This window comes from Aplidium turbinatum, chromosome 9 (genome assembly GCF_918807975.1).
Source record: "Aplidium turbinatum chromosome 9, kaAplTurb1.1, whole genome shotgun sequence".
Taxonomy (NCBI): Eukaryota; Metazoa; Chordata; class Ascidiacea; order Aplousobranchia; family Polyclinidae; genus Aplidium; species Aplidium turbinatum.
The window spans coordinates 24,890,111-24,910,572 of NC_137480.1; the positions used below are offsets into that span (position 1 = coordinate 24,890,111).

At 39.6% G+C, this 20,462-nt stretch overlaps 1 protein-coding gene and 1 long non-coding RNA gene across 2 annotated transcripts in view; one reads left to right on the plus strand and one right to left on the minus strand.

Moving 5' to 3' along the window:
* Window positions 1-734: 734 nt before the first annotated feature.
* LOC145777720 (uncharacterized) overlaps window positions 735-20,462 on the minus strand; it is a 50,209-nt gene continuing 30,481 nt past the window's right edge. The window contains exon 4 of the long non-coding RNA XR_014290352.1: window positions 735-846. This is a non-coding gene — a long non-coding RNA (uncharacterized LOC145777720). The remainder of the gene's footprint in view (window positions 847-20,462) is intronic.
* LOC145776833 (uncharacterized) lies at window positions 11,735-13,649 on the plus strand. The gene is made up of 2 exons (XM_082588055.1): window positions 11,735-12,084; window positions 13,466-13,649. The coding sequence occupies exons 1-2, from the start codon at window positions 11,735-11,737 to the stop codon at window positions 13,647-13,649; spliced, it is 534 nt and encodes a 177-aa protein (XP_082444181.1).

A 20,462-nucleotide genomic window follows, 5' to 3' on the forward strand; every position in this document is an offset into this window, starting at 1 on the left:
TCAGAATTAGCAAAAACTGTACTGACAGCACAATGGCACAACCGTCTATATAACGCTACGATATCCAGTTGCACTGATGCTACAACTGAAGCGATTGCGTAGTTCATTGTTTTACCATAGTTGATATTATTATCACACTAATGTGGACTCCACGTTATTATTGTGACATTTCTGGCATTTTGCCTATGTGGAGTGTTCAAGACAACCAGCTGATACTCTAAAGCTGCTTTAAAACCAATATAATATAGGCGATATGGCGCTACATCAGCTTTTGTAGATGTTTTCTGGAAATCCTGAGATTTTAATAAAATTAATCCCGGGATGAGGATCAGAAAAATAGGTTAAAATCCCTGGATTCAGGGATCTGGATTTCCCGGGGTCCCAACCCTAGTATTGATTACAAATTCATGGCTACGTCACTGTATGAAGTCGAGGTGACACGCAGTGCAAGCGTTGAGAATTAAATTCATAATGCAGACTTGCTGAAACTATTGCCTCACTGGAAACGAACCAAACAACAAAAACGTTTTGAGCTGTCATTTTTATTTTTGTTTGCAAATAATGATATATAATCAACTAATTATGACTTTTCATCCACACATTAGTTTGGCCCACATGAATACAAGTCTAAGAACATTACACACGTCAATGATTTGATATCAACACCATCAATTTCGTTTATTCCCAGTTTTTCGAATCTTCACGACCTTTGAAGTTTGACAGACAGTCCTGACAGTCCTTGCTGGACAAATTTTGCTCAGCCTAGTTGACGGTTCGGTTTTCTTTTACATCGTTTCAATGTCTAGTGACGCTTGTCGATTGTCAGGTGGACGATCTCTACAAAACCTCAATTGAACTGTTTTTCACGCACATTCATGGTCGTTGTACGTTGAGTCGATGTTTACAAACGTCTTGTTCAAGATGCAAGTTCCACTTCTGAAAAGTTTTTAGCAATACTAAACGTTGTGTATCACTTCATATGGCAATGTCAATTGTGACGTCACATTTTCTTCTTGTGTTACATCTGCAACAAGAAAGTTTGTTTTATTTTGCAGATTTCAATGTAGAAATAATTGATCTGAAGTACTGTATTACTTTCATCATGGAGATTATATTACCGCTATGGTTAATACACAAATAAAGCATAAGCAAATTTTAAATGTCGTAATTTTATCAATTCATGATGTAAATTCGGAAACTTTCACCGATTCCGTGAAAATGCTTTTCGAACCCTTTGGATGTCCGCTAACCCCGGTTGAGAACCGCTGTTGTAGAGGCTTTGAGCCATTGACGCAGAGCCAGTCACCGAGATTGGCAAAGTAAAGTTTCCATGTTGTTGCTTGTGCGATTTATTCTATCTACCAGGTGATTCTGGATGGAGAGCTGTCTTTGGAATGCATTGCTCGAGCGCACACCCCGAGAGTTGAACCAGACCCGCTTAAATTAGAAATTTATTTGTTTTTCAGTTTAAACAAATATGGTAGGCTACCGCGCTACGTGTTAAAAGATGATATCATTCGCTTTCATAGTTATTTTCATTCCATATGGTAATCTACTTGAATACAGCTTCCCGGTGTCAGTTTTATACAAAAGTAACGTGTACTAAAAGTAGCAGCAGCGTACGCTACTTTTGATCAGAGTAGCATTAGCACGTTATTTTGAATCGACTGTTATAAGAGTAGCGGTAACGCTACTCGTAATACACCCATAAAGCGGTAGCGCAGCTCTTTTGGCATATTGCTTCGAGAGCGAAATATTCCGCTCTTTTCATAGTAGCGGATGTCCAATTGAATCTAGGGTGAGGTCGCACTTCGAAGTTATTAACACTTTGTAAAAAAAATTAAACTTCTTTCAGAAAAGTGTTTCCCTAACCTTTTCGAGCAGTTACGCAAACAAATAAGGTGAAGCGACTTTGGCTTATTTATTTCTCTTAATTAGGCCAGTTCTTTTCGCAAAAGAACTCAACCAATAGGCTACTCGTAAGCTATATAGATATAACTGTTACGGCCAATTTCTGTACAAATCAAACGTCACATAAAACAGTTGTCTACTGAACCTGACGTCTTACGTTATATGGACTATTGCTAGAAATAAGCAAAGATTGCATCACCTTTGTCACACCTGTGAAGCATTACATCATTGTTAAATCTTGAATTACGAGATATGGTGTAAGCCAAAGCCAACAGGTGCTGGAAAAGCTTCATAATGCTTATCATTATTACGTCACAGAAGATGGCTACGTGCGTTTGGAATATTGCAATCTATTCTCGTCATTTTAGAAGTGTCGTTTTGAAAAGTTGGTCGCATATTTAACTGTTTGCTTGGTGCTTACCAACTAGACAAAATTTCCGTCTTTATCTCAGTTATTTGTATTGTAGTGGCAAGTTTTAGTGGGTACGGTGTTTCTTCCATTCTTCGACAGCCTTGAGTCTATTTTTACAGAAATACAATTCTAATAATACAATTCTAAATACAGAAGAGTGTTCTTTTGGTCATTGCATACTGACGAACGGATCCGGGAGCTTTATGCTACAACTTTCCCACGAAGAGATTATGGTTTACCGTTGTGACCAATAGCCTATCGTACCTTTCAGATGGTCTTGAAAACAATCACTACAAAAATAGGCTATCGTTTTCAGTATGACGGGTAAGTTGCATTTACGAGGTTGGTTGGTTTGAATCTTGATCCTGGCAGTTTGTTATCATGGCAGTATTTCTGGCAAATTTCGTATAGGCTACCTTGGCCTACTTGCAGAGGCTTTTGACACAGGGCAGGTTACATTCCGGTTTGTTTTTGATTCCTTATCCTCGGACTAACAAAGCCTTCGATAGATTATTTCTGGCAGTTTCGCATAGGTCTAACTTATTTGTAGAGTCCTTGAATTACTGCCGCAGGGCCACTGAACCAATATTGACAGAGTGAAGCTTCCTCTTGTTGCTGGTGTTGTTGTCTATGAACTATTACATTCACTAGGTGCCGCTGAATGGAGAGCAGTCCTGAAATACGTTTTTCAAGTGCCATTTGATGTTGAGGTTTGCTCGTGTACAAAGTCCGGGGCTTAAACATAGCGGACAGATTGAGTAGAAGGCGAGCCTACTTTCTACCTGCCTACTTTCAGATTTTACAACTGCACACTGAACGTAGTCTTTCATCATTTAACGGATCACTTTTGTACAATTGCATGTTCAATTTAAAATATCACAAATTTTTGTGGATTCTGCGTGATATTCATCTAATCATCTGATGTGCAAATTTATGTTCCTTTCTTTTCGAAACGTTTAAATTGCAGGCAAAATATGGTTATTTTCAAAACATTCTGCAATGCGAAAACACCTAAGGCATGTATGGTGAGACCATCTCCAGGATGCAGTTGAATAGTCTTCCATATTTTACATTATTATTGCGTATATTGTGCTCAATGTATACCATACCTAATCTCTGGCTAAACACACCGAAACATTTGTCCAGGTGCAAATATTACTTATTAGGCCTATGCAATGGATAGGCTACATTACTTCTGGAAATGGGAAAATGGCAGGTTTATCATGGCTATGATTGTAAGCTGTAGCAGCTGTATATATATAAAGGTCGCCATGGATTATAACAATTACGACTCTTAGAAGTTTTCCAAATAGCAACATATTCGGCTGTGTTCTAGTAAGCCGTGGTTTAGCCTAGGTCAAAATATTGCATTGTTTTTGTAACTTTTGAAGGGCAGATACAAAAACTTTCCACCTTAAATTCACTCCTAAGAAATCATCTGCCTTACACCTGTATATGCAACTGGCCAGGTTAATAAACTGTTATTAAGCAAGCCTAGCGAGTGAGAAAATGTAGCAAAAGCGAATAAATTATATCGTAAACTATAAGGTTATGAACGCAAGTGTAACTTTGAACATATTTCAAAATTTACAGTAATGTAGCACGCCAATACGAAGAAGAGTGCAGTCGTAGGCCAATTTGTTGTTGTAGAAAATGAAAGACAAAAAATTCTTGTTAAAATGCTCTCTCTGGACGATGACGATGCCTTTGTCTCAAGCCTGAGAAAGAGCAAAGTGTTGGAAATGGCCTAGATTTAAAGATGTATTTGGCTATGAGTGGGTGACATATTTTATTTACTTAACCCTATTTTATGACATATTTTATTTACTTAACCGGTTCCATCCATACTTAAAACTTTCATCGATTGCATAAAAGCTACTGGCTCAAATTTAATGAAGTTTTATGACTTTTCCTAAAAATCATTCATCTTTGGTTTAGTAAAACAATGACATTTTTGTGTACTATAGTTTTTTAGTTATCAACAGTTTTTGACACCCTACTCCCAACATCGCCGCCAAAACTAGTAAAACATTCATCAGCGTTGGTCACAGCGGTAAACCATAATCTCTTCGTGGGAAAATTGTAACGTAAGATTCCCAAATCCGTTCGTCTGCATGCAATGACCCAAAAATAAACACACTTTCGAAACGTCTATTCAAAAGTGTATTCCAGTAAAATTAGCCCGAGGCTATCGAAATGACTGGTGCAACGCCGTACACCTAAAAACTGTCACTACACAACAGATTACTTGGATAAAAGACGGAACTTTTGTCCAGCTAGCAAGCACTAAGCCAACAGTTAAATGTGCGGCCAACTTTCAAACAATCATTTTACGAATGACCAGAATAGATATCAATATCTCAAATTCACGTAGAAAGTAACTGTGACGCAATAAATGAAAGACAATTATGAAGTCATTCCAACAGGTGTTTAAAGCTGATGTAATATTTCCTGTTTAAACAGGCCCAAACAGGTCCAAACAGGTCTTATGAACGATGGTGCAATTTTGGCACATTTTCTAACAACTTGCATGACGTAATATTCAGTAGACTTGAACGGTTTTATATGACGTTTGATTTGTACAGAGATTGGCCGTAACATAGCGGCCCCTAGTTATGACAGTCTAACATGGCATAACTAAAAAAGAATTGAAGGACAATCGTGAGCCAATGAATAAAACACACGATACACAAATTTTTTGAATCACTCACGTTTAAGTTAATACGCAAATACAAAGGGCATGCAAAGAATGAACAGCAATAAGAATAAACACGACGATACATGAAATTGGTACCATAGGTACACGCTAAAATGACGCTATATACAATAGTTGCGATAATAACCGACTGTTCTGGGCTCAGACAAGGGTCGGCCACCGCAGACAAAACCAGGCTCAAACCATAACACTTAGGTGTTCTTTACGGGGGCGAGGCACGAAATATCCCTCAACACGTAGTCTACTTTTACTTTCCCCGTACTCTCATCATAGTTGCAGACGGCAACTTTGGCTCTACGAACCACAGGCTTCCCTTTCCTAATTTGTGGAACTACCTCATGCACCCTCCCAAGTTGATACTTCCCACGTTTACCAATGTCTTGGAGAGAACCCACCACTACAAGTTGACCAGGCTCCAAATTCTCGGCCATTTTCAGCCATTTTTTCCGGCCCTGAAGACCTGGCAAGTAAAAATCGATCCATTTGCTCCAAAACTGCTGAGAAAGTGACAAATTGAACCGATAATCCCTTCTTAGTTGGTCACGATCATGTGGTTGCCCAATAGCACAGTATGGGTCTAAGTATGGGGTCAAAAGTGAGGCAGGGGTAATGACAGTAAAATCCCTAGGGTCGTCACTCAAAGGTACCAAAGGGCGTTCGTTCACGATCCGAACGGCACTGCTGGTGTACATAAGCAGTTCAATAAAATTGGGCTTACGTATCGAAGAGTCCAAAATGTGAAAAAAGTATTTGGTCACATCAGCCATGAAACCAAATCTTTCAAGCCGAAATCTAGCCAAGACATCTGCCAGAGGGTTTAACAAGTCAGACAAGTCAGGGCAAGAAGACATTACATCATTTACACAAGTTCCTCGAAATTCAGATTGTTTTAAAGCCTTCTTCCTTAAAGCAGCAGCTCTATCTGACGCCAACACAAAATTGTTAGGTAAATCAATATCTTCCTTCAACGGTACAGGTATCTCAAATCGACCATCTTTCAACTCAATATTCGGTTCGACAAGTTCTCTAGCCAAAATATCATTGCGAGACAATTCACAGGTTTCATTTTGCAAAGTCAAATCCTGAATGACTTTATTCAGGTCTGCTATTTCCATATCACGAGACTCAATTTTACGCTGAAAGCCAGAGATGACATCCGACTCTGAAGACGTCTGCACTCTGCACACTTTAGCAACGCTTTCAACTAAGGGTGACTTACCACCACAAGCCAACCAACCGAGAGGAGTGAGTAAAGCATGCGGTTCACTGCGATTTTCACCAACACGTTCTTCTTTTGCCCACATCAAATAAGCGTTGTCGTTGCCAATCAGTACATCTACAGTACTACAATCATTCAAATGAAACATATTCACGTCATGAAAATGACGGAAACCACTTAAATCTTGTTTATGGGGTAAAGTTTTAACATCGTCAGCCCAAGCTGGGTTAACCACCGAGGTTATATCACAAAACAGTTCATCAGTCTCTAACGACTGGATGTTGAGTTTAACAAGGTCAGCACAAGTAGGTTTCTGACCAGCCAGAGTATCCATTTTAAACGACGCTTTATCATACGGTTTAAGACCAAGTTCGCACACCAAGTCACTCGAAACAAAGGTCAACTGCGAACCAGGATCATGCTGACAATACACCAACTTCGATTTGCCAGTCATTGGATTCAAAACACGAGCAGCAGTAACGCGGTTAAAGGCTGCTTTAACATTTCCAATCTTAACATTACGCACAGGAACTCTGGCACCAGCATCATCTTTACCGACCAAATCCAGAGAATCACGTGACGTCACATAAAAATCATGCAGAAGAAAATAGTGTTTCCTATCGTTGGTAGGTCCACACTTACGACAGTTATTTGCATGATTACAGTCTCTAACCATATGCTGGCGCAAACAATTCAAGCATTTGCCAGCTTTCACAATGACATCTCTCCGATCTTTAGGTGTCAAGCGCAAAAATTCTTTACAATTAGACAAAAAATGATATTCAACTTGACCACGTGACGAACAACAAAAACACGCCGGTATGTCACTATGTCTGGCCACACCGCCGCGCGGTGCGCCAACAGCAGTCGAGTACTGCGAACTCCCTGAAATCACATTATCATGGGGTTTTACCGACGTCTGCCTAACCGGACATGAAGGCAATTTTCCTTTGCCAAACTTTTTAAAATGCTGCGACTCACCAGAATCGCCCATTAGCATAATGCTAAAAGCAGTCGACTTGCGCGTTTCCTCCCGTACTACAAAATCAAACAAACTCTGAAAAGTAGGTTCCTCAGTGCTACCATACTGATCACCTAAAAAGTCAAGATAACGCTGCTTAGCGTCAAACGGGAGTCGTTTAGCCAAATCCAAAACAAAACGTCCTTCTAATTTATCACGCTGACCATAAGCTTTCGCGTAAAGCAAACACTGCGACAATTCATCTTTAAACTCTTTCAAATCACTGGAAGAGATAGAAGTCAATTTGCTACCATAGCGATACTTTCTAATTTCTGGTTCTGCGAAAAGACCTCCACGAACTCCAAAACGTTGGGACAAGCGAGATAACGACATTTCTATCCTGTCTTCCTCTGACAAGCCAGGAGTGTCGGAAACCAAATTAGCAATCGTTTGTGCAGCTGTTCTAACACAAGCTGCTTGCAACAAAGTCAAACGAGTTCCCTTAAAGGGCGAAGCTGCCATCAAGGCCATAACACGATTTTTAAAGAAGACAAATGGCATATTATTACCATCGTAACCAATCAAGGCCGCCTTATCGAAGAACGTCCTACTATTTTGGTATTCAAAAAAGCAATCCTGCTGTTGAGAACTCGATTTAGCGGGAGAAGACAAGCTATATCCCTTAAGGGGCTGAGTGGGCTCAGTCACATGCACAGCCTGATCACGATCCTCAAACACGTTAAAATCAGGAGACACGATACGCCTCTCACAACCACCTAAATTACGTGTAGCTGGGCGATCAGCAACTAGCGGCGCAGAAAACTTTGAAGGGGGCAAAGCATTACTGCTAATGGCGGCCCCGTGACCTGTACGCTCTGGGGGAGGAGTTCGGTTGTAATTTGCAGACCTTGGCTCTACAGCCTTCGGAAGACCCTTAGCCGCGGCCCCGAGACCTTCTAAAACAGCTGGAAAACATGTGGATTGTACAGGTCCACTTACAGATTGAACAGGCGTCTGGAAAAGGTTAGGTAAATTAAACTGCGATTGATGTTCACTTCTGGAATGCCTAGAAGAGCCCTTCCTAGAGCTACGCCGGGAGCCCAACTCAGAACGATATTCAGCTAAAGCTACCTCCTTACGTTGTTCAGCCCTCAACTGTGCGTCTTTGAGTGCGAACTCAGCAGCTCTCGCTTCGGCTCTCGCGGCGGCCTCAGCAGCTCTCGCTTCGGCCTCAACTCGTATGGTCTCAGCTCTCGCTATGGCCTCAGCAGCTCTTGCTTCGGCCTCGGCTTGGATCTGGAGCTCCTCTCGTCTTAGCTGTAGGTTAATTTGTGCAACTATCCGTGACGAGCTCTCAGACATCCTAGTGCTTACATTTGAGGCGCTATCCTCAGGATGTATGTCAGCATCTAACCTATCTGAGAAATCACTTTCTTTTTGTTCGAAGTTATTTTTTAACGAGTTAAATTCGGGATCTACCCTATCACGAAGTTCTGCCAAGATTGCAGAGTTAACAATTTTACTCAAAAGAGCATGGAAATGCCTTAATTCCTCTTCTAAAGTAGATAACTTAGATCTAAAAATTAACAGTTCCTGCTTATCACTCAAAGAACCTAGGGCCACAGAAAGTTTCCCAATTTGAGTCAAAATATCCCGTCTAAGATGCCGGGCCTCTCGAACTGACTTAGCCTCATCGTTAATGGGTCCCTCCCCAGAATGGCCTGCCCGACCGCAAAGAACATCATCAGGCTTAAACTCAGTCGAGTCGACGGCGGTCGAGTCCCTGTCACCACCGAGTGTAGACATATTAAATGTTAGGGCTAAATTTAACAATTAAAAAATTAAGTTACACAAACACACAAAATTACAGTAGTTATAAAAAACTTAACTGCAAAGACCGTAAAAATACAAAAAAGAATTTAAATGCACGATACCGTAGCTGTACGAGTATGTGAAGTCCAAACGTCCACAAAACTTGCTTGGATTCTTCCACTTGAATCTTCAAGCACAGATGGATTGCCTTTAATCTTCTTTCTTGCCAATAAATGTCAAAGTTATTTTTCTTCTGTACCAAACTGAGAAGAAATGTCTTTACTTTTTAGCTTAAAGTTCTTCAGTTGCCTACCGAGAAGAAATGTCTTTAATTTTCTTTGCTTCTTTAGACTACCAACCAATAAGATCTTCTTTTATTATTTCTTTGCTTCTAAGTGCTTCTGTGCCAAACACTAGACAGAGAATCGTCTTTTATTTTTTATGGTCACAGCGGTAAACCATAATCTCTTCGTGGGAAAATTGTAACGTAAGATTCCCAAATCCGTTCGTCTGCATGCAATGACCCAAAAATAAACACACTTTCGAAACGTCTATTCAAAAGTGTATTCCAGTAAAATTAGCCCGAGGCTATCGAAATGACTGGTGCAACGCCGTACACCTAAAAACTGTCACTACACAACAGATTACTTGGATAAAAGACGGAACTTTTGTCCAGCTAGCAAGCACTAAGCCAACAGTTAAATGTGCGGCCAACTTTCAAACAATCATTTTACGAATGACCAGAATAGATATCAATATCTCAAATTCACGTAGAAAGTAACTGTGACGCAATAAATGAAAGACAATTATGAAGTCATTCCAACAGGTGTTTAAAGCTGATGTAATATTTCCTGTTTAAACAGGCCCAAACAGGTCCAAACAGGTCTTATGAACGATGGTGCAATTTTGGCACATTTTCTAACAACTTGCATGACGTAATATTCAGTAGACTTGAACGGTTTTATATGACGTTTGATTTGTACAGAGATTGGCCGTAACAAGCGTGAAATTGAATAGGGATTAAGAAGGATTAATTCCACCGCTGGATTTTGCATCACCAGTTGTGGGAAGAACGTAGGTCATGTCAAGAAAGTATAACTGGACCGTGCGTTCCTTTAACGGAGAGATTAGCGATTTCAACGAGAGCAATAGCAAAACACCGGTAAAGTATGTGTGTCTACTTAAAATTTTAACCAGTTTTTCAATAATTTTGCTCCAACTTTGCAAAAAAGCAACCTCGTAACGTTTTTATATCAAAAGTTATTAGAAATTGAAAGTGTGGATGGAATAAGTCCACACGTCAGGCCATTACCTCACAAAAGTAGCGTGGTCCGAATAGGGTTAATAAGGTTACCATAACAAGGCTTTATAAAACACAGCTAAACATGAATTAAGCACTTAAACTTTTTATAACCCTCACAACACAATGTAATGTTATGGTTTTATTTATTGTCGCTCTACAACAGCTAAGGTCTTTTAGCGACAGGGCTCATTTTTAATTTATATCAGGTTTACGATGTTATCACATTATTACCCGACTCATTCTCACTGCGATTTGCAGGATAGAACACAATCGGTACCGTTTTTAAAGTCTTCGGTTTGACCCGACCTGGAATCGATCTCAGATCTACCAGCGCCAGAGCCGAAGGCGAAACCACTCGGCCACTTAGCTGGTCCTCACAACACAACTGAACTGAAATGTAGACATTGAGAAACGTGAACAAGAGCTTCACGAATCAAGCCAGAAGCCAACACGTCGACCGTGCACAGAGCACGCAAGATCAACTAAACACATCCAACCCGAAGGAATATCAGAAGTTCTATATAACAGTGGGTAAATGCTGTTCAATGCAACATTGAGGCCTACCGGCTTAGTGGCCGAGTGGTTTCGCCTTCGGCTCTGGTGCTGGTAGATCTGAGATCGATTCCAGGTCGGGTCAAACCGAAGACTTTAAAAGCGGTACCGATTGTGTTCTAACCTGCATGGCGCAGTGAGAACGAGTCGGGTGATGATGTGATAACATCGTAAAACCTGATACAAATTAAAAATGAGCCCTGTCGCTAAAAAACCTTAGCTGTTGTAGAGCGACAATAAATAAAACCATAACATTATTATTATTAACATTGAGGCCATTCCCTTGAACAATCGTGGCTCCTTTCCAGGGGCTCTAGGTATCCACTTTTAGAATTTTTAAATTTCTTTTAAAACTAAAAAAAAATCGAAGATAATGCAATAAGACTATGTCACCTTTCTGTTGTTTAGCTTCACTGAGCCTACACAAAGAACGCGAAGTGATGCATGACATTCCAAGAAAGCAGCCAAGTTTGTGTGTCCATCATTACTTTAAGTAAGCCAGGTTACATTGTTTGCACGTTAACATTCGATCATTTAATGTACGTTCTCTTTGTCTGGTAATGCTTGAAAAAAAAAGAACCTTAGACAGCACAAGACTGGGCCTTTGAATGCGCAGTTTAAAGGGGACCTGAAATGAAAAATGAAAATTTTTTTGTTGATTCTTTGGTGTTTGAGTATTATCTTTTTCGAAATTTTTTTTTGATAAACGTTTTTGTTTGGCAAATATAACGAAAAGAAAATCAGCCACCGGATGGCGCTATGTGCCTTATGACGTAGTTGGTTGTTCACTCAGTTGGCAGCTTCATACATTAACACTGGAAGCTTCGCACAAGTTGTAATCTTGAAAGATGTCTGAAATCAGAAAAGGATTTTTGTTTGAACCAAAAAGACAGCGCCTTGACAGAGATGACTGTGATTCGGATTCGAGCTCCGACAGTGCCAGCTCCGACAGCAGTCGGATGGAGAATTTGCAATGGTGTCACAGGTGTGGAAATTGTGCCATCATGCCAACAATGATGGAAAATGAATGTTGCCAGGAGATTGGCGCCGTGGTAGCCAAAACGGACATAGCCCGCCAATGCATTAACCAGGTCGACAGCTTTGAAAAGATATGCCTGGATACAGAAGTCTTAGAAGCAATTATGGCTGCACTAAAGGATGTGGTCGGCGAGGATCTCCGAGATCCAATCTCAAACAGGTCAGTTTAGATAGTTGTAAAATATTATCCAAACTTAGCAGTTTTAGAACCGAAATGGTGAACTTTGTTCTTAAATATGTGTGTTACACATAGCCTATGGTAATGTAAAAAATCAAGAGACCAGAGTTAGCCTACCACTGTACATGCACCCAGGTGCGGATCTAGGAGTTTTTTTGGGGGGGGGCCAGAAAATTTGAAAATGAATTAAAAAGTAAAAAAAAGATAAAACAGATATGAACAATCAGTGGCATAGCCAGTAATTTGGGGGGGTTGACGGCTGGCGGGCAAAGCCCGACGGCGTGTTCGCCACAGGCGACAGCCAGCAGCGGGAGGTCTGGGGGGCCCCCCAGAAAATTTTGAAAAATTGCTTTGAATTTGGTGCATTCTGAGAGCATTTTCAACAAAAATATGGGTATAAATATTCCTGTAAAATGGTGCCGTCCGGTGGCATAGCAAAAGGATAAGATCATGTTTTCTTCGGCATTTTTTCGGTAGCCTAATAAAGCTAAGTCTCTATGTTTTCTTGTTGCTAATTCCTGGCTGAGATATTTGAATGTTTGGTATTGGCAAAACTCGCTCTTTTAATGCAGTTTCACTTAAAATTAAGCAAACTTTGTTTTAGAGACATAGAGACTGAAAGCATCATTCTCAATATCGTGATGCCACACGCGTGCTAAAGGGGGGTTGTAACCCCCAACCCCCCTTGGCTACGCCACTGTGAACAATGATACTACGACATATATGATATGCTATAAAATATATATTAAAATTGCCATGTTCATAAATAAATTTTGCTGGAATAAAAATTGCTAAGCACGCAAAGTAAACTTGAAATCTGGTTTAAAACCCTGTATGCAGTGTCCATGACCAATTGGATATTTGCAGCCTATGTTTGCAGACATATAGCCTACGGTAATTGATTGAAATTATGATGAAGACTAAAAACTATAAAAACAATTCAGGTTTCAGATTGTTTCAACTGACGTCATTTGGCTCAGCGTTGGTTTCAGCTGAGCCAGCTCCAACAAATGTTGCTATTAAAAAGTTTAATCGATGGATAATTTCAACCTTAATAATAACAAAAAATAATTCCCCCCCCCCTCCGGGATAAGTTAAGTCCGCTGTGGGACTAATATCAGCTGTTTAGAAGCATATCAAACCATTTAACAATTTCTCACAAAATTTCGGGGGGGCCCGGGCCCCCCCATAGATCCGCGCCTGCATGCACCCTTGCCTGGGTCTCAAATCCTAAGGTTTCCACTCTACCCTATGTTCTAAAGTTAGAGCCTAGGGCTTTTCTACATTGTGATTTACTGATAATGCTGCAATGAAAAAAAATGATGATTTCACACTTCTCTGTAAATCACATTTTCTTTTACAGGTTGTACAGATATGTTGCTTATCGCAGCTTCAACTTCTGGATATATGGAAAATTGGGTCGAAAGAGACGTAAAGTAATTCCTGCCTGTGCAGTCCTTGCAATCCGCAACAGATTTCCTGAAGAAGATGGCCAGTACGAAGGATACAAAGAAGCCATTGATGACCACTTGCCTGATGATTTTTAATGAAAATGAAATTTATCTTGCTGTTTATTGTATTAGTCTTAATAAAAATTCTTTTGTAAACATAGTTTCCACCTCTCCAGTGTTTTACTTGGGACAGTATTTATATTCAAACTGTTAAAAGAAATTTCCAGCAACCTTTCGATTTTCATCACAACTTTGCTATTCCACCGCTGACTTTGTTATTTATTGTGCTCAAGTCAATGGAGATTCTAAATACTGTAGTTGTATAGCTCTTAAAAATTTGCATCCGGCCCGCAGCTATTAATCTCGCAGCAATCCGGCCTTCAGAGAAAAAAGTTTGGTGACCCCTGTCTTAACCCTTCCTAACTGTGGCAACACCTGATTGTAACCATGGCATTAAGTGTGGAAGAATAGCCACTTTCAATTGAGTATATGGTGAGGTAAAATATGCAAACACTGATAAAACGTAACTTTAGTATAAACATTTCACTATAACATGTAAAATCATAAGGCTACATGGAATTGCGAATATTATAAGACCGTATTCATTTCTTTGAAAAATTAAACAAAGATGATTAATACTGCTGCAACGCCGACATTGTTAGGCCTATGTGTTTCTGGGGGCTCCAGGTCCCCTGCTGCCACAGGCAAGCATATTAACCCTCGAAAGGGGGGTGTCACGACTGCCAAGTCGCTCATTGTTGCCTGGTTTCGGAGGATGTTTGAAGTTACTTGATTGGGGTAGGATCTCTACACAAACACATAGAAAATAATGTAGTGCAGTCGACCATCTGTAGGAGCAGACAAACCTCCACGATCAGCTAACTCAAACAACTGGGCATATTCCTCTGGTACACAGTCTTGGATTTTATGTACATCTCACCATTACTCTGCACACTTGTCTTAACTTTAAAGCAAAGCAAACTTAGACTACTACATCACTTCATGAGTTAACCTCCGAGCTATGTTGCATCCAATGAAGATATATCCACCCTACTTCTACTATTCCTAAACCGTGATATGTGTCGTTGGACAGCATCCAACTTAGATGGCTTGTCCCCCTTGGCAATAGACACCTTTGCGTTTTCTGGCACTACTAAGGCATCCACTTCTGCAGCCACATCTGAAAGCATAAAATAAATACATCATTATTATACTGCAGAAATGCTATTGCAATATATGCTGGCAGTTAAATGTGTACTTGCTCTGTACATTTCCACAATGGTGATTGGGGAGCATATTGTGCACTCTACTAGTGCTGTGTAATGTTCCAGAAAGTTTCAAATTTGTCAACATTACAATAAACTTACTGTTTTCAAGACGATGCATAGTTACACCCATAAGCTCTTCTCGGAATGTAAAGTTCTTTGGTTTGTTAATCATTTTGACCACAAATGCTTGCCTTCCCTTGGACCATTGCAGCTTCCAGCACTTCATGCCACCCTTGGTCTCTGCTTGATGTCGACCAACATTGCAATTGTTTTCTATAGCAGCTAATTTTGTACGTGCAACCATTCCCTCATAACTGAATGCCAGCCTCTTAGGTACATACTTCACACTTCAGGAGTACATTGTGAAACACTTCGAGGTCACCGGTGTGAACAAATTCGGTGAGCTGAAAAACACAACCTGGTAGCATCAAATCAGTGTAAATATAATAATTAGCAACGAGAAAAGTTAGCTGTATTTGACCAAATAAACTGCAGGCTTATGGTGTTATGTTAAAATCAGTTATGTTATGAAATAAACAGTGATATTTGTTGCAGCACAAAATGTTTGTTTTGCTCAGTATTGTATTATTAATAAAAATTCTTTTGTAAATACAGTTTCCACCTCTCCAGTTTTAAGTTTGCTTACCAGGTCCATATCTTTCAAGATCCGTTTATCCAATACAATGGTTTGCAATGCCTTGTGCGATGCAGAGCCTGGTTTCAGCCAATCCTTATCACGTTCTTCGTCTTCAGTGAGATTATCATGATCACATGCAGTGTATTCACGTGCAATTGTCCATTGGTGCTTGTTTACTATGTGCCTAAGGATGGATTGCCAACGTTCCTAAAATAGCAAGCCATAACAATAAAAAAAAGGATAATACACAATCAACATGTATAATTCTCATACTTGTAAAAATAGAATTGAGCGAAGAATAACAAAATATAGCATATAATGATATATGTTCAAATTATTTTGTCATAGCACACACATTGAATGTAACAAACTTCTGTAAATCTGCACTTGTTTCAGTAAGTGAAAAATCACCTTCAATTGCATAACGCTTCCATTGCTTGTATCTGCACACCACCAGAAATGATTAATGATGGACATCACCCAGGGACTGAGGTCAAGACATTCTGCTCTTCTGGTTGCCTTGCTAAGTTTTTTAGACATACTCTTAGCCATGTGCCAAATATCATACTAATGTGATATCTGCGGATATTCCTCTCTCATGATTTTGGTAATCTGAGGATGTCTGTCAGTTGCCAAGGTATTGATGTCTATATTTGATTCCTACAAATACACAAGAAGGAACTCATATAATGGTAAATTGTATTATCATACAATGGTAAGTTTTTACACGCAAGTGCATATAGCCTTTTGTTGTCCAAAGCAATAAATAAATTACATTTCAAATGAAATAAATTAAAAGAAAAATTGTAAAGTTCAAACATTCCCCAATGGCGATTTTTAAAGTGACCAACCAATGGATATCAAACGTACCAAATTTCTTTAGTTGTTATTGTGTGGCTGTGGCCTAAATACTGTTTACAACTTCATCGTATCAGTTGCATCGTATCAGTTGCACCTGTGGCAAATTAGGCATCCAGGCCGGATAGCGACTGTCAAAACAGCGACTGTCATAATGGCGACTTCATAATAGCGACTTCATAATAGCGACTTCATAATTTTTGGATTTATATCATGCCAGTCAGCAGGTTTTGACTTGGAGGCCAAATTTCGAGGTCGCTGTTTTTAATTAATCGAGTTCTTGATGAATCGCTGTCGTGTAGTCGCTCTATTGACAGTCGCTGTTTTTAATTAATCGCTGTCGTGTGGTCGCTCTATTGACAGTCGCTGTTCTGACAGTCGCTATTTGGAACCCGAGCCGGCAAATTACTATGTGCCAATTTCATTTTATTTACCTCCAAAATCCTTGATACAACGCTTCAAACCCTCCTGCTCCATATTGTAGCTATTTTTCACCTCGGTCACTCTGACCACGTTTGTTGCAAGGACAAAATTTGTCTGCGTGTCCACTGTCCATTAGCGAATACGTCCCATAGATTGCTGAATGTTCAGGGCTGTCGCACCGACCATCTCCAGCAACAACTAGTTCTGTATGGGAGGTGTACTCTGAAAGTCAAAATCATGAGTACATTCATTTGAATATTTATTGTTATTTCCATGGCTATCAATTTCATTGTATAATATTAATAACATTAATTAACTTTTCTTTTGCTATAGGCCTATGTAAAACAAGTATAGACATTCAATGTTGCAACAATTCTTTGTAATACCTGAGAGTAGCTGCTCCTGGTGGCGATTCCACATCAAGTTGATGGACGGTAACAGCCACCTCTTTTGAATGCAGTAGAAGTCTCTCTCACAAAACATTTTGAGCTTGAAACAGTCTGAAATTTCAGCTAGTGTGGTGTAGGAGTTGCCTGTGTAGAGGGTGGAGGCTCCTAGGAAAACATTTCCCAGTGGGGTTCGATTCACTAATGGCTGGGAACGCCATGTGTAGACATGGTGTTCATTGCATGTAGCCGTCACTGTGATCATGGACCCTGTATATGTTCTGGTAATGTTATCCACTGGGGAGCAACATGAAGAGATGGCGTGACACTTTTTAAACAATACATCTAATTTATCTTGAAAAACTAACAGTTTGGTAGTCTTTGTTGGACAGACAATTTCTTCTTCATTTGTCTCATACAGGCCTTCACTGCTGCTGCAGTCAGATAGCTCATACGTCTCATCGACTTCTAATGACGTATCACTAAAAAATGAACAATCCAGGTTTAACGTGGTCCGAGACTTCCTCGCTGTGATGGGACCCTGTGTGGCTAGTTTTCTGGGTGTGCTGGTCCTTGGTGCCTGGCAACATGAAGCAGAGCAAAGTGGTGGTGAGGGAAGAGGGTCTGTCTGTGTGCCTATACTGCAGGTAGACAATAACTTTGTGACTACTTCTACTTGCTCAGTTGCTGAAACTTCCACAGGGGTGGAAAGCTTAGGTACTGCAGGGTTAAGTGGTTCAGGATCTGGGATTGGTGTAGATATCAATTGTTGATCCACTACCTGGTGAAGCTGCAAAAATAATTGGCTTGAACCAAATGGTTTATATAAAACAAAACTACGGTACCGGTATGTGTTTATAGTTACCTACCCTGCCAATGTTTTACTGACCTGTTTTAACGCTTTGTTCATTTCCCGCTTTGTTATTCGATCCGAACGCCCACTTTTACTCAGAGATCTGGACCCATAGGAACTAGGTCGATCAAGTTTTGTGGGCACTGCAGTAACAGTGGCTTTCACATACCTTGAAAAATCAAAGACAGAAGGGACAGCTTCAGGGATGGGCAAATGTTTAGATGTGGTGCCCTGTAGCTAGCCGATCACGTTGGTAATCGCTGGCCAGAAAATGGTCGCTGCACACACGGCAGTGCTTGTTGACTGGTGGGTTTTTGAGTTTCATCGCAGAGATCCATTTCTTAAGCTTGTCTTGATTATTCAGAGGTAAACGATGAAAGTGCACCCCTTTCACGTTTCTTCCGTTACTACAACCGGGAGCCATACAAAAAACCATCTCACCGCGTAAAACTCAAGTATAGAGTTGTTCTTTGTATTAACCCTTTGTCCTGTGGGGGGGGGGGGGGGTCGGGTGGGACTTGGCGCTTTTCAAAGCAATATCACTAAAGAACTACGCAATCCACACCTTTGAAATTTTTTGACTTTTCCTAAAAATTATTCAAGTATTTATTCCGCTTGAAATGGCATTGCTATTGTCTATAGTTTTAGAGATATGACATGATTTTCATAACATACTCGGATATTTTAGCATGCTACTAGCTAGTCCTTTTGTTTTCTAATTATACGGATTAATAGGATTACTGAGCGCCGTCGTGAGTGGAACTGCGACGCAGATATCTCGTGAGTTGGCTTTGTTGTAAAGCATTCGACCGTAATGATTCCGCCTTTTGTTTGCAAACTCGAGTTTTGAGTTGCTTTGATTAATCTTTTAATTACATCTGGGTTTCTTTGAAATTATATCAGAGAGTAAGTATACGATAAGCCATGCTGAAAAAGATGTAATTTTACATAGTTTTCTATGGCCAATACATTTTGTTTCTAACTTATACAAGAAGCCGTACGAAAATTTCTTGACAAAACTCAGTCTATCTCACAAAACAAACAAACTGATGTGGGAAGTTTTTTGTTGATTTCTTGTCGGAAAGCAACAAGGAGTGAGTTTTTGACCCGCCAATAAACTTCTGCATGTACCTGTACACTTATATTCACATAAATATTTATGGATGTTGTTAAAACGTTTTTATAAAAACGAGAGATTGAAGGATACTGAAAAGAACTTGACATCGTCTATCTAAACTGCTCTGCTTTTGTGGAAAAACACGCGCAGCGAAATTGTTGTGCTTTGACAAACATTGCACATACTGTATTGTCAGCAATGAATCTTTACCTAAATGGTAATTTTGCAGTTGCTTGAGAGATTACAAAATTATTTTTTCTCTACGAGGATTGAAAAGTTTTGATATATCTCAGCAGAAACACTATTAGGACCAACTCAATAATTTCAAACTTTGTTTTCAAATGTTGATCTTCAAAAGCTTATTTTCACAAAAGCTTACCTCAAAAAGGTGTAGGCATATATCATTTTCCCAATAAATTTGGATGTTTATGTCATTTGGAGCAAAGTTGTTTGCTTGGTTGAAAGAATCTGAAATCAATGCCTTGTTTTTGTAACGTATCGCAACGTAACCTATCAGTCAGCCGCTTTTGAGCCTTTTTGTTTTCGAATACATTTTCGTGACAAAAGATTGGTTTTTGTAATAACGCCATCAACCGCGAAGTTGCATTCTCTGACTGCATCTAAAACGCGATACCATACTCAGCAATTTTTCTAAAAAATTGTTGCACGAAATACATATCTGACAAAATAAGGGAAATATGTTGAATTGAATTATTTTTTATACGGATTGTTTTCCTTGTCTCCTAAAAGTAACTAAAAAAAAATAAAAACGATTTTTATCGTTTGGCATAAAAATATGATATTGAGGTTCACCTTGGTTTGCATGATGAAAAATGAAAATCATAACAAACAATTGCTCGAAGTGATTTTCACAGCTATTTGATCCTTCGCGATGATATCAATTGTAGTTTCTATTACATGAAACTTGTTCAAACTAATTTTTTTTAAAACTGTGGTTGATTCAAGAATATAATACTTTGTAAATATAACTTACTTCATTTTTGTGTTTTTACTTCGACTTTTTCACAAGCAAGACTTTACACAAAACAACTTCAGTGTGAGCCTACCCAATAATGTCGTTAAGTTATTTGCAACGTGAGTCGATTGACCAGAGTAGCCTCAGTGGACCAGAAAGCTGTGGCCAAAACTTGATTACTTTTATCAAAAGGTTTGCACATAGGGAACAGCAATCACTTTGTTTCAAATCAGCAAATCACTTTTTGTCACTGGTTCAACGTCTGAACTAATATACAACAAAATTGGTTTTCTGGGTCTTTGGTTCGGAAAAACATCATTATGATGTATTGTTACGTGGTCTATCAGCCAGCAGTAGTTGATGCGCCTTTTGTTTTTGGTTATGTATCAAT